Consider the following 12,498-nt stretch of genomic DNA (forward strand, 5'->3'; position numbering starts at 1 on the left):
GAACAATAATAATAATAAATAATAATATTCAATACTATCATCAAAGTATAGTAAGTCGGTATACTTGAAACCACAGATTTAGGTATAATATTATGCTAGTCCGTACTTGAAACAGATGAAACAGACTAAATAGTAAACGGAATTCCAAAATATAATCCTCGTGCAGAATACTGATTGTAGCCTGCAATTCTACACTCAACAGCAAAACTGACTTAAAATTTTATCGTTATATGATTTGTGGACTTCGTGTTTTGTTTAATATATCCTGTATTTTATATTTCTATGATAATATCACATTAACTACATAAGTACAGATTACTGAATACCGGTACTACGGAAATTCCTGTTAAATCACTACTCAGTACGACAGATTCAACAGAATAATACTTTGTAAGTTAATATGTTAATATATCTACTCATTTTGTTATTACAATTTTCACTTTACTTGTGAACTGTGGCACAAAATTCTGTGACTGTGATTCCGATTTTTAATCATGTCGAGAATATAATATAAATGTTGCTCCTATCTTGTGCTATGTGTGATGTACTGATGTGTGACGACTTTTAATATGCAATCAACAGCAACTGTCCAGAGTTGATAAAATATCAAGTTATAATTACTAATTATTAATAAAAATCTATCTAATAAGTAATAATTGAGGTTTCATACCATTGATATAGAAGATTCTAAGGTCTTCTAAGACCTTGTTTCATACCAATAATATAAACGTATGTAATAATATTATGTATTTGAGTATTTCTTTTATAATAGTGTTTTTTATACATTCTGTACACACATAGATTTTAATTCTGCTATTTGTCGAATTTTCAATCATGAACAATTTTAGTATACTTAACATATCATTTTTCGTGTAAGAAATTACATTTTTAAAGAAACATTTTGTGTCTTAATCAAGACCGGATTTAGGTATGTGGTGGCCCCTGGGCGGAATGCATTATGGGGGCCCTTTATACATACACAAGGAAATATATTTTTTTACTTATTAAATAAAATTTATTATAATATTTAGTAGTAGTAACAATTAACTACTTATTTAATAATAAATAATCATAAAAACAATCAAATCGAGTATAACTAGTATAAGTAATATCATCATATTATTTTCCCTGTATCCTAATTTAAATATCATAAAACTGTTGGGGCCCCTGGGCTGCAGTCCACTCAACCCTCCCCTAAATCTGGCCCTGGTCTTAATATTAATTATTGCTGTTGATATGGAATAAGATAATTAATTATATTTATAGAAATTCAAAATGTTTGTCAAACAAGAACATCCTTTAAATGTAAACCCAGAAGCAAAACTAAACAATGAGAATAGTAAAAATGAAGATTCTGATGAAACTGAAACTCCAGATAATAAACCAGAAGAAATTAAAACAGTTAATACTGAGTAGGTAAATATTATCTAGTAAAATATATTTTTTACTGCTTAATTGATGTTTTAGCAATAACACACCGAATAAGTTTATGTAATTTATGTACAATTTTGTTGTCAAATTTATTGTTTAATAGTTAGTTATATTGTTATAAATAGTAATAAATTAATATAACTATAATATGAAAATATAAAAGATAAAAGAGAGTAAAAATCTATAGCACTACTAATTATAAAATACTATTTCAGTAGGTATTATACTATTATGAATAAATAATTTGAATACTTAAACTTTTAGTATAGAATCAACAGTCAACATTTTTATCTTAATACTTATCTTTGAATATTTATAATTTCTATCAAGTACATCAATTATATTTTTTTAGTGTAATTTTATAAAAAATATTTTTATTTTTATATCTCATAAAATAAATGTATCATGTATTTATCAATTATTTTTTTAATTTTAGAACAGAACCAGTAGTTGAAGAGCGGCCGATTTTTGTGTGCAAAAACTGCAATCTAACAGAACGATATGATTGTTTTAATGATCACGTATCATTTAATCGCAAGGTGGGAACAAAAGTGGACTATTATTTAGCAAGAGATCCATTTTCTCCACGCAACAAAAGGCAATTCTTAATTTTAGGATCTGTATGTTCTATGTGTGACAAAGACGTTTGTATAAAGCCTGAATGCAGTATATTTTATTCAAAGTTTTTCTGTTCTTCTTGTGCAAGAAAATATATTTCAAATTTCCCTTCTAGTATTCAAGAAAAAATTAAAACAACAAAAATAATTTAGAAAATTAAACAATTATGAATCAATTAATGTAATACATTTAATTTAAATATTATTGAAAATTATTTGTTTTGTATTGTATTTTATAATTATAAAATTGAACATGTGTAAATAGGATATGTATCAACTGTTAAACTGAAATTGTTCATACAACATTATTGTGAATATACTTATTATTTTGATTGAAACTATATAGGTTTTTGTAGAAATTATTTTGTAAAATACCTAAAAAGATCTCATAAACTAAATAAAATATTTCAATGTTTGTTCATTTTTATAATTAATTTTTAGTATTTATAAGAAGGAAGAAACTACAAATATAAACAATAAATAACAATAAACAATATTATTTTGTTATAATTTAAAAACTTTTACGCATAGTATATTATTATGAATTTTAGTATACGCAATGAATTTTTTTTATTTATTTTTTTTTGCTGTTTTACAGTATTTACAGAAATATGTTATTAAATTTTGAGCTATATAAGTTGATATAATATAGTATAAATACATATTATTAAATAATATGTAATTGTAATAATAGAATAGATGCAATATTTTCGGTAAAAATTATATCAACTTACCATATTATTAAAAGTAATTTATAGGACTATAAGATTTCATAAAATAGACTTAAGTGATAAGTTTGACACTGTGTTAGACCGTTTTCACTCGTAATTGTTTTTCATGTATAAAAATGTATTATTGAATTCAAATTTAACATACCCATAGGCTATAACATTGACCCACTCGACATCTAATGTACAGCAGAGTGTTATCTACTTGCCTACCTTTTTAATAATTTACTTGTTAGTTGTTAGCTTTAACTTGAAAGTATTTTTAATTTATTTATATACAATGAAACAAATATTAGTTCAACCATTACATTTTATTAACTATTTTATTACTTAAAAAAAAATATTATTAAGTTTATTTATTCATTAATCAATATAATCTAATGGGTACCTAATTAGTTTAAATTTTAATAAAATTATTATAGTATTTCCGATTTTCAAAAAAAAAAAAATAGAATAATAGTACCAATTAACCAATTTTTCTAATTTATTTTCAATCAACAACCAAAGTAATTGGAAATAATATATAATTTTATGGAGTCACATGGACTATGGTTTAAAACTACTAACCACAGTTACTAAGTGATTTAACTCTTAGACTACTCAAATCATAATAATTTTAGGTGAAAACTGAAAGTAATTGTCGTCAGTTCGTCACTTATTGTGCAACTTGCGACACTACAGTTTATATTTATTTTATAAGTGTGGAAGTGATATGAATTTATACGTAAGGGGAAGGGTACCTAAAGAAATGAGTTATGCCGTTACGTATGCATTTTTGTGTTTTGAAAGATATGGCGGAAGTTACAAACTACTAACTACTACTAGCTACTAACTAGTAATCACAAAATGGTAAATTCGTTTATAAAAGACCTTGATAAGCGGTTAAATTAAGAGATTTTTCTAACTTGTTTAAAGAAGAAAAAATAGGTGAAATACTTTCAGAACACGAAAGTATCGAAAAGAATAGAAAATATGTTGAAACCAAGTTGGATACAATTAAAAAAGCGATAAAAACTATAGTTGATATTCAATATTTTTAACTTGTATTTTTGAAACTAAGAATAAACATTAAATATTCTTATTTTCAATATATTGAAATTTCGATTACAATAGCTCATTAATAATATAGTTTTTAAATTTTAATACATTTCCAAACATTTTATTTTAAACTTATTGTTCAAGAATTAAGCAGTTTTATATTTATTTCATGTGTGAAATGTATATTGTTCATTCGCGATTCGCTCACGTAGGTTATACTTATATTATTACATTTAATCAACATTTATTTTATATTATTAAAAGGTAGGTATGTAGAGAAAATCATTCAAATAAAAAGTTTTGAAAGAATTAAGGTAATATCTATATTCAACATAATATAATATATAATACGCATAGTCTTATTAATACAAATTCTTTACATAAAACTATAAAAGGAAAACTCTTTTACTCACACCCCGAATTAAGATTACATATTAATAAATATGTAAAGTAATGAGCTAAGAATATCAATTTAAATACTATATATTCATTTGTATATACGATATACCTATATTAATATTAAATTAGAAAATCATACCTTATTTTTTAACTCATTACAATCAATACAATCTGTTCTGTTCTTTCAAATCGTCTACAAATAGCACTTTGTCTGAATATGGTAAGCATATAATATATAGTTATTCCTTATTTCCTGTCCTGGTCTAGTTAGTGAACACGAAGACAGTGTATGAACAGGAACTTTACATCAGACAGCACATTTTTTGTTTATTTTATTGAAGTTAGTAGAAATTTACATACTTCCAATAAAATTGTCAACTTTTTTTTTCATAACTTGCTTTTACTGACGTCTTTTGACGTCATTTAATTTTGATAAATTTAAAGTGTTTAAACATTTTTCAATTGAATCATTTTCTATAATGGATAGTAAATTATCTTTACTCAAATAATTTTCTTTTTTCAACAAATATTATTTTATTGCCACAATGTACGGAATCCATAGTATTTATACATTTTTGTAGACAATTTTCAATTAATACACCTGGACCCAATCAAGACGAAATATTTTATTCACGCAAACATAATTTATACAAAATTTAAAACTAATATAACTTTCGGACCATTATTATACATATGGACATATTATTATGGTTAAAACATATTTTTATAAGAATGAACAAAAAAAAATAAAATTATATTTTATATTTTTCGGTGAGATGTACAACGCTATTTTTTGTAACTGTGTTGTTTATAAAAAAAAAGTATTTACGTTATACTAAGCCAACTAAAATTGTATATAAATTATTATAAATACTATGTTGGGGTGAGGAGAGGGGGTATTTTTTTTTATTTATACAAAATTGTACAATAAAAGTATGTAATATTGTAAGGGTTTGATATTAAAATTTAAAGTAGCAGTGCTGGCAAAAGGACATCGACGAAATGTGAGTACACTATACCAGCGGTTCCCATTTGTGGGCCGCGAGCAGTGTAGTACTGGGCCGTGACTATACCATTTATTAATGTGTGAAACGTTCTTTGATTATTTAAAGACTCGGCAAAGAAAGATAGGAAAAGATCATTAAATCATTGATTTATTTAATCGAAGAACAGATTAATTGCGATTAATAATTAATTTTCAGTTAATTGATTTTTTCAATTGTTTGATTCATTATTCATAAATATAATTATTATTCGGTATTTAATTTAAAATAATAATGGTACTACACTAATATATTAAAATAAATAATAAATTAATAAAATTATTAGCGATTTGATATTTTTTATTTTATAAATTATTACTTATTATTTATTAATTATTATGAATAAATTATAATTATAGTATAAACTAGCATAGGTACCCGACTCGGCTTAGCCCAACATTTTAATTAATAATAAATTAATAACTAATTATTTATTAGCTTTATCCGACTAAATTTATACCTAAAACTTTCTCTGTGAACTGTGATATCCTCTTTAATTTAAAAAAAAACTGCACAACGATTGGATAAGTAGTTTCGAAGTTTATCTCGAGCATACAAACAAACGCTATCATTTAGTATATTACTATATTAGTATAGATTAATTAAATAACTAATTCCATAATACTAACATTTTAGTATAAGCGAAACATTATACAGTGCCGGCCCAAGATATTATGGCGCCCTTAAAAATATAGCTTAAATATATAACAATTTATTATTATAGAGAAATGTAATTATTACACACCGTTATTATTTAAAAATTGTTTTTACTAAAACATAAGTTTTTACAATTTTTTGAGCACCAACAAATGAGCTTCCAGCGCCTCGGTTCGCCTGTGCCACGATGTAGAGAAGGTAGAGAAGATCTTACATCGTGGCCCGTACCTTGGGCCGCCACTCACATTATATACCAAAGAACTCGTCTCTTCGAGTGGTTTTTACTAACTAAACAGACACGCTACTAGTACTACGCTATATAAATAATAAACAATATTATATAGTACTTATATATAAACCTATGATAATAAAATTGTTGAAATAAAATGGTACGGAAAGTATTTTACTTCTCGGAACAATTATTTATATCTACTCGCCGATAAAACACACACAAAACAAAAAAAGGTCAGGTTACAGGTAGCTGGAAACTCGCGGGCTGCCATAATAATATATATAGGTATACAATTTATACGTTTATTTTAATTAATAATAACTAATTATTTATTAACTTTATCGGACTAAATTTATGCCTACATCCTTCTCTGTGATGTCCTCTTTAATTAAAAAACAAACTGCACGACGTTTGAAAAAGTAGTTTCGGAGTTTATCCCGAACATACAAACAAACGCTATCATTTTATATATTAGTATAGTATAGAATCTATAGATTACACAAAACTAAAATATTATGTTTCTACATATTATACTCGACTAAAATATAATGAAATTAAATGCATATAATTATACTACATTTCCGTTCACTTGTTTCAATAGTGTGCTGTAAGTTTTAATATTAGAGTGATTATAAAATTTAAAATTAAGATTCTTATCTAGGGCCTCACAATCTCACATATTCTTTTAATTTTTATTGATATTATTTTTAAGTAAGTTATGGTCATTTTAAAATGTACAGTTTCAAAAAGTTCATAACCTATGATTAATACTAACTACTAAGTCATGTTATTAAAATTACATAAATTATGCAATGTCATGTCAATACTCAATAGTATAATGGTTCTTCGCAGTGCTTGAATTTAAGAGTGGACGGAAAATCGGTATTACCGTGTATTTTTTATTTAGTTTTTTACTTTCTTGATTTTTAATCAAGTAAGTATGGTAATTGAAATGAAAAAAGTGAATTTTTAATACTCTAAGAATATTTGTTAAATAGGAAAACGATAAAAATGTAACTCAGTTGTAATGAGTAGGTGGATAATTAAGCTAGCTTTAGCATAATGACTATGAGAGAGAATAGAGATCCGATATCACATCCAAGCGGTATAACGATTTCCACAAAAACGTCGGCGTGAACAGTCCCAAAATGTTTATTTTTTAACTTTTCTCCAAAACTATTATAGCTAAAAAGTTGGTTGATAGCTCATTAAAAAGGGATTATCAAGTAGATACAAAATGTGAGATTAAATATTTTTAAAAAAAATCATTTAATTTTTCACAGTTAAAAAAATAGTTTTTTTTTTTTGCTAGATTTTCATTTAGCGTGGTAGATTACCGAAACTGGAAAACGGATTTTGTTATTTGGGGTCATGTTAGATTCACATTGGCTGGGAGAAGTGCTGTGAAGATTTTCAGAACTTTATCTTAAATCAACAACTCACTAATAAAGCTGAAAAACATAAAAAACGCCCAATAAAATGTGTTTTAATTTTAGATTCTGAACGGAGTGATGAATGTATTGATTTTACAATGATGTATGTTTTTATTTTTATTTTTGTGTCTGTCATCACGTTTTGGAGTAGTAATAATGCTTAGTTTTTTTACTTCAGCCCCTCTTTGAATAGGAAAATTCATCTACTTGGTACTTTGGGGGGATCAAAAGTAAAAAATGTCCAGTAATTTCCTCGGGAAAAACCCGGAAAAAACGGGAATTTTTACGCATAATCACTTTTCGACAAAATCGATTTTTTGATTTTGCTGTAACTCAAAAACGAATAATTGTAAATACTTGAAATTTTCACAAAATGTTTATATTATGGTAATCTATTTATGATAAAATTTTCAAAATATTTTGTCCTTTTTTAAGCTACTTATAGACAATTGAAATTTTCGACTTTTCTAAGCTTTTTTTTCTTAAAATGCCGATAAAAAAATTTGGCTATCCAAAAAATCTTTAAAATTTAATACAAGGTTTATTATAAGTTGTACTTATCGTAGTAAAAAAAAATCAAAAATCGTTAGTCACAATTTTTTTTTTATAAGCATTTAAAGTTCAAATGCTTACGAAATATATCAAAACCGCGAAAATTTGCAAGGAATTTTGAAGTTGAAAATTCATAATATTTTTGTGATTTATACTCAAGGTTCAAAAATCCAATACAAGGTTATCCATAAGTTTTTCTTCAGGTAACTATAAAAAAAATTCCAGCGTCAATATAGAAAACATTTTATGAGCGTATGTAATTTAATTTTTTACGAAATCTTATGCATTGCATTCCCTGACAAGGTTTTATACTTTTATGTTTAAATGGGGGCCCATCATCAAAAGGAAAAATTAAGTTATTATTAGAAAAAAAAATGGAAAATTTACCTACTGCCTTCTATCATAGAACGATCTTTAATCCCTTTATAGTGAATTTCTTACGCTGCTTATATTATATATTTAAGTCTTCCAGTTACTGTCGCTATAGCTGAAAGGTCATTTTCCAAATTAAAATTGTTGAATAACTATCTTCGCAATTCCATTTCACAAGAAAGATTAACTGGCATATGTATACTTAATATTGAAAAATCAAGGACAAATTAACTTAATCTTGAACAATTAATAAATTACTTTGCAAATATGAAGTCTAGAAAGAAGAACTTTATAAAATAAAATCATTGTATAATATTTGTTGGTAGTTAGTTATTTGTTATTTAAATTTTAATGTAATATTTTTTTTAAATCAAGAAAAATGAACATACCAATTACATTTTGTTTAATAAATAAATTTATTTTTGATTAACTTGACTACCTGACTACTGATTATTGATGTATTGTTAGAAATGTGTTTAAAAATCGGATGAACTTAATATTACTAATATTACTACTATAATGTTTGAAAAAATGTTAAAGCTCCAAAAATGTTGTCTAGCATTAGGGTTTACCGAAAGTTAATTGCGGCACTAACTTTTTTCATTGTGTTGGAGTGCAAGTACAGGGGCCCCATTACATTTTTCGCATCAGTGCCTCACAACTCACAAGACATAGTTGCGGCACTGGAAATAACGATATATTACAATTTAAATATTGGTAATAATATAATATATCCAACTAATTATCATTGACTGACAAATCATCTCCGTTCAGAATCGTTTTTCGTATACAATGATACCCGTCATTACATTCAAATTTAACACATCCATTATAGTGACCAGTGACCTACTCTCCATCTCTACAATACAGCAGAGCGATACCGCCGATACCCACTTGCCCACTTTTTTTTTTCGAGTCGGTAAATATACGTAGTATTTGGAGTCAGCAATTTTTTTTTTTTTTGGATCCCACGACTGGAAAGTTATTTTTTTTTTTTTGATGCTCTGTAGTGAAATAATTATAAAAGATAGTTTTGAAAATCTTCACTGCACTTATCCTAGCCAATGTGAATCTAACAAGACCCCAAACAACAAAATCCGTTCTCCGGTTTCAGAGATCTATCTCACTAAATGAAAATGAAAATAATATACATTATACATACGTCATATTGCATACAATTAATAAATTTCTAAAAATTGAAAATCAAGAAAGTTTAGATGCCGATCTCTAACTTGGCAAGCGTTTTTATTTGTGTATCGATCCACCGCATCACCCACCAACAACCACCCCGGATGTCCCGTCTATTAGTATAAGATCTATGGATATATCCACCTTGTGTCCTTGTCTAAATCCATTTGATAACTTATGAAAAGTATGAACTACGATGTATACATTGTGGTATGAACACTATGAACCAAATCTGAAATCAAACGGGTCTATATGATCACGCATTCACATTTCACGCCATCACGGACTCCCACGTTAACCATTTACGAAAAAATAGAGACAGTCATTGTGGCCGTTTAGGCGACGCGAAAGATGCCACCGTTATCGTATTTTGTTGCCGCCATCGTATTGCATATGGCGCCGGCTTTCGTGATAACGTAAAACCTCAATAATTACTATTATTATCTTAACTCGTACGAGAAAATAAATGTCGGCCGCATAACTACTGCGTAAGGTTTTCACTATATAGTTTTCAGTTTTTGAACCATATCAATTCCTAATATTGTTGTTTTTCAACTTGTAATTTCGTCACTGTCGTCGACTAACGACTAACGAATAATAACAATCGATCTTTGTTATTATCAATAATTATACATTTTACATTTTTTTATTTAAATTTCATAAATAGTAGTTGATCGTCAGTTATTGTTTGGGTTGAAAACACACTGTTTGCTTAGTTAACTGTACTGTATTTTACGCTTTAGATCCATTACAATCATAATATATTTGCACATATTTTGGTAAGTGATTCAAAATACTTATTTTATCTATTTTAATGCTAGAAAACATCCTAATTAAAATCATTTAATTTGTTTTTTGACTTAGACATGTATGTGCAAGTATCAGCAAGTGAAAATAGTGATCCCATTGATATGCCTACAGAAGATGACAACAGTCTTCTATTATCTACTTTAGAAGCACAATATCCTGGGATAATTGGTTTGAAGTATCGTGTTAATAATAGGTTACGTATAGTACGTCTCAATGAAGGTAAATTGTACCCTCCTGAAGATGGCTGGTTAGATCGTATGTATTTGTGTAATTTTCGTAATACACCTACAGAAAAACGTAAGCACAGTGAAATTGATGATTGTAATAAGGCAGAAGATGATAACAGTGTTTCTGATATGGATTTGGTTGTACTGGGTTTACCATGGAAGGTAACTGAAGAGGATTTGAAAAAATATTTCACAAAATTTGGTCAAGTAGAATATACGCAAATTAAGACTGATCTTAATGGTAAATCAAAAGGGTACGGATTTGTCAGGTTTAAGCACAAGAAGTCTCAAGTCCGTGTTATGCTTGAACGACACAACATTGAAGGTCGGTGGTGTGATGTACGTATACCAAATAGTAAAGACAAACATGTAAATAAAGTTCCGCGTAAGGTATTTATAGGTCAAGTGTCTGAAGAAGTGGATGAAGAAGCATTAAAAAATTATTTTATCAAATTTGGAGAAATATCAGATTTATTTTTACCCAGGCCACATAGAGGTTTTGCATTTGTGACGTTTACTGACCCTCTATCAGCTCAAAAAGTTATTGGTAAAGATCATAAAGTTGGCGATTGCAGTGTAGTATGTACAGAAGCTATACCAAAAAAAGAAATGGCTCCCAAATGGAATGATTATGATAGTAGAGACAGAGTTAAGGATAGGAGAAGAGACCGATCTCCCAATCAGCCACAAGCCTGGTCCCAAGATAACATATGGGACTATGATCAGGAATACTATGACCGGCTATATAGCCGAGGAAGTGGGCATCAATCAGTCAATAATAGTTATACAAATGATAAGAATATAAATTCAGACATGGTAGCAGCTGCAGTAAACAAAGCAGTAATGGGAGTAATTGGAAATTTGAAAGGACAGGGTAATCAAGGTGATAAATTACCAGGAACTGATGATTGGTGGATGAGGAGATGAATAAGTTATTGAAATCAAATATTATCTTTGAGAAATTTATAAATAAATATCTCTCAAGCTAGTATTGATATTTTAGAATTGATTTTGATTACCCAAAAAGAATGGGGTACATATTGATAATTACAGATAATAAATTAAAAGTTAATACACCAGTCATTGACTATCACATGTAAGTTCCTCGATAATATTCTTACTATAGGTACAAAACAAACTGTATTCAAAATAAATTTCTTTATAATATGTTTTATAGATAATTTGTGTATCTATTTAAATTGTTGACAATTTTATATCTGTATTGTCACAATTTTTTTTTTATTAATATCTTTAAAAAAAACCTAAGTTTACAATACATCACAAATTATCCACATTTAATTTAGTAAGAAAAAAAGAAAGAAGAAGTATAGTTGTTATATTTTATCTATTGTCATTTTTGTCTTTTTTAAATGAATTTTAATTAATTATTGGTATGTAAAAATAAAACAAACAAATCTAATTATATTTTTACAAAATTATGGTTTTTTGTTTTATTATTAATTTCACATTTCTTGAATAATTTTTTTTCTTATCAATGTAGATAGATTTACATTATTATAGAATCTGTGTAATTTAACATTTATGAAATATTTTATTTTTGTTTCTTCTTTTTACATATTCATATTTATTTTCCTATTACCATATATGTGTCTTTAAATTAAATTATATTTTCATAAACACCACAATAAAGTACATACACTCTGTTTTTAAATTTAAGGGTTAAGTATAATGTGTTTCACACATTACTTAAAATTAATGCAAATAAAAATGATTTATTATGTAATATTTAAAATAAAATATTCTTTGTCAA

At 26.8% G+C, this 12,498-nt stretch overlaps 2 protein-coding genes across 2 annotated transcripts; both read left to right on the top strand.

Annotated features, from left to right (window-relative positions):
• Nucleotides 1-3: 3 nt before the first annotated feature.
• LOC132923482 (cysteine-rich DPF motif domain-containing protein 1) lies at nt 4-2,544 on the top strand. Its single transcript, XM_060987512.1, has 3 exons — nt 4-390; nt 1,267-1,412; nt 1,868-2,544. The coding sequence occupies exons 2-3, from the start codon at nt 1,276-1,278 to the stop codon at nt 2,199-2,201; spliced, it is 471 nt and encodes a 156-aa protein (XP_060843495.1). The 5' UTR covers nt 4-390; nt 1,267-1,275; the 3' UTR covers nt 2,202-2,544.
• Nucleotides 2,545-10,125: 7,581 nt separating this feature from the next.
• On the top strand, nt 10,126-12,498 carry LOC132923452 (TAR DNA-binding protein 43-like). Its single transcript, XM_060987450.1, has 2 exons — nt 10,126-10,469; nt 10,555-12,498. Exon 2 carries the CDS (start codon nt 10,557-10,559, stop codon nt 11,652-11,654), a length of 1,098 nt encoding a protein of 365 aa, XP_060843433.1. The 5' UTR covers nt 10,126-10,469; nt 10,555-10,556; the 3' UTR covers nt 11,655-12,498.

This window comes from Rhopalosiphum padi, chromosome 2 (assembly GCF_020882245.1).
Source record: "Rhopalosiphum padi isolate XX-2018 chromosome 2, ASM2088224v1, whole genome shotgun sequence".
Taxonomy (NCBI): Eukaryota; Metazoa; Arthropoda; class Insecta; order Hemiptera; family Aphididae; genus Rhopalosiphum; species Rhopalosiphum padi.

Coding starts and splice junctions, on each gene's coding strand:
- LOC132923452 (XM_060987450.1), top strand. CDS start 10,557: ATGTATGTGCAAGTATCAGCAAGTGAAAATAGTGATCCCATTGATATG.
- LOC132923482 (XM_060987512.1), top strand. CDS start 1,276: ATGTTTGTCAAACAAGAACATCCTTTAAATGTAAACCCAGAAGCAAAA. Junction 1,413..1,867: donor ATTAAAACAGTTAATACTGA/GTAGGTAAATAT, acceptor TTTTAATTTTAG/AACAGAACCAGTAGTTGAAG.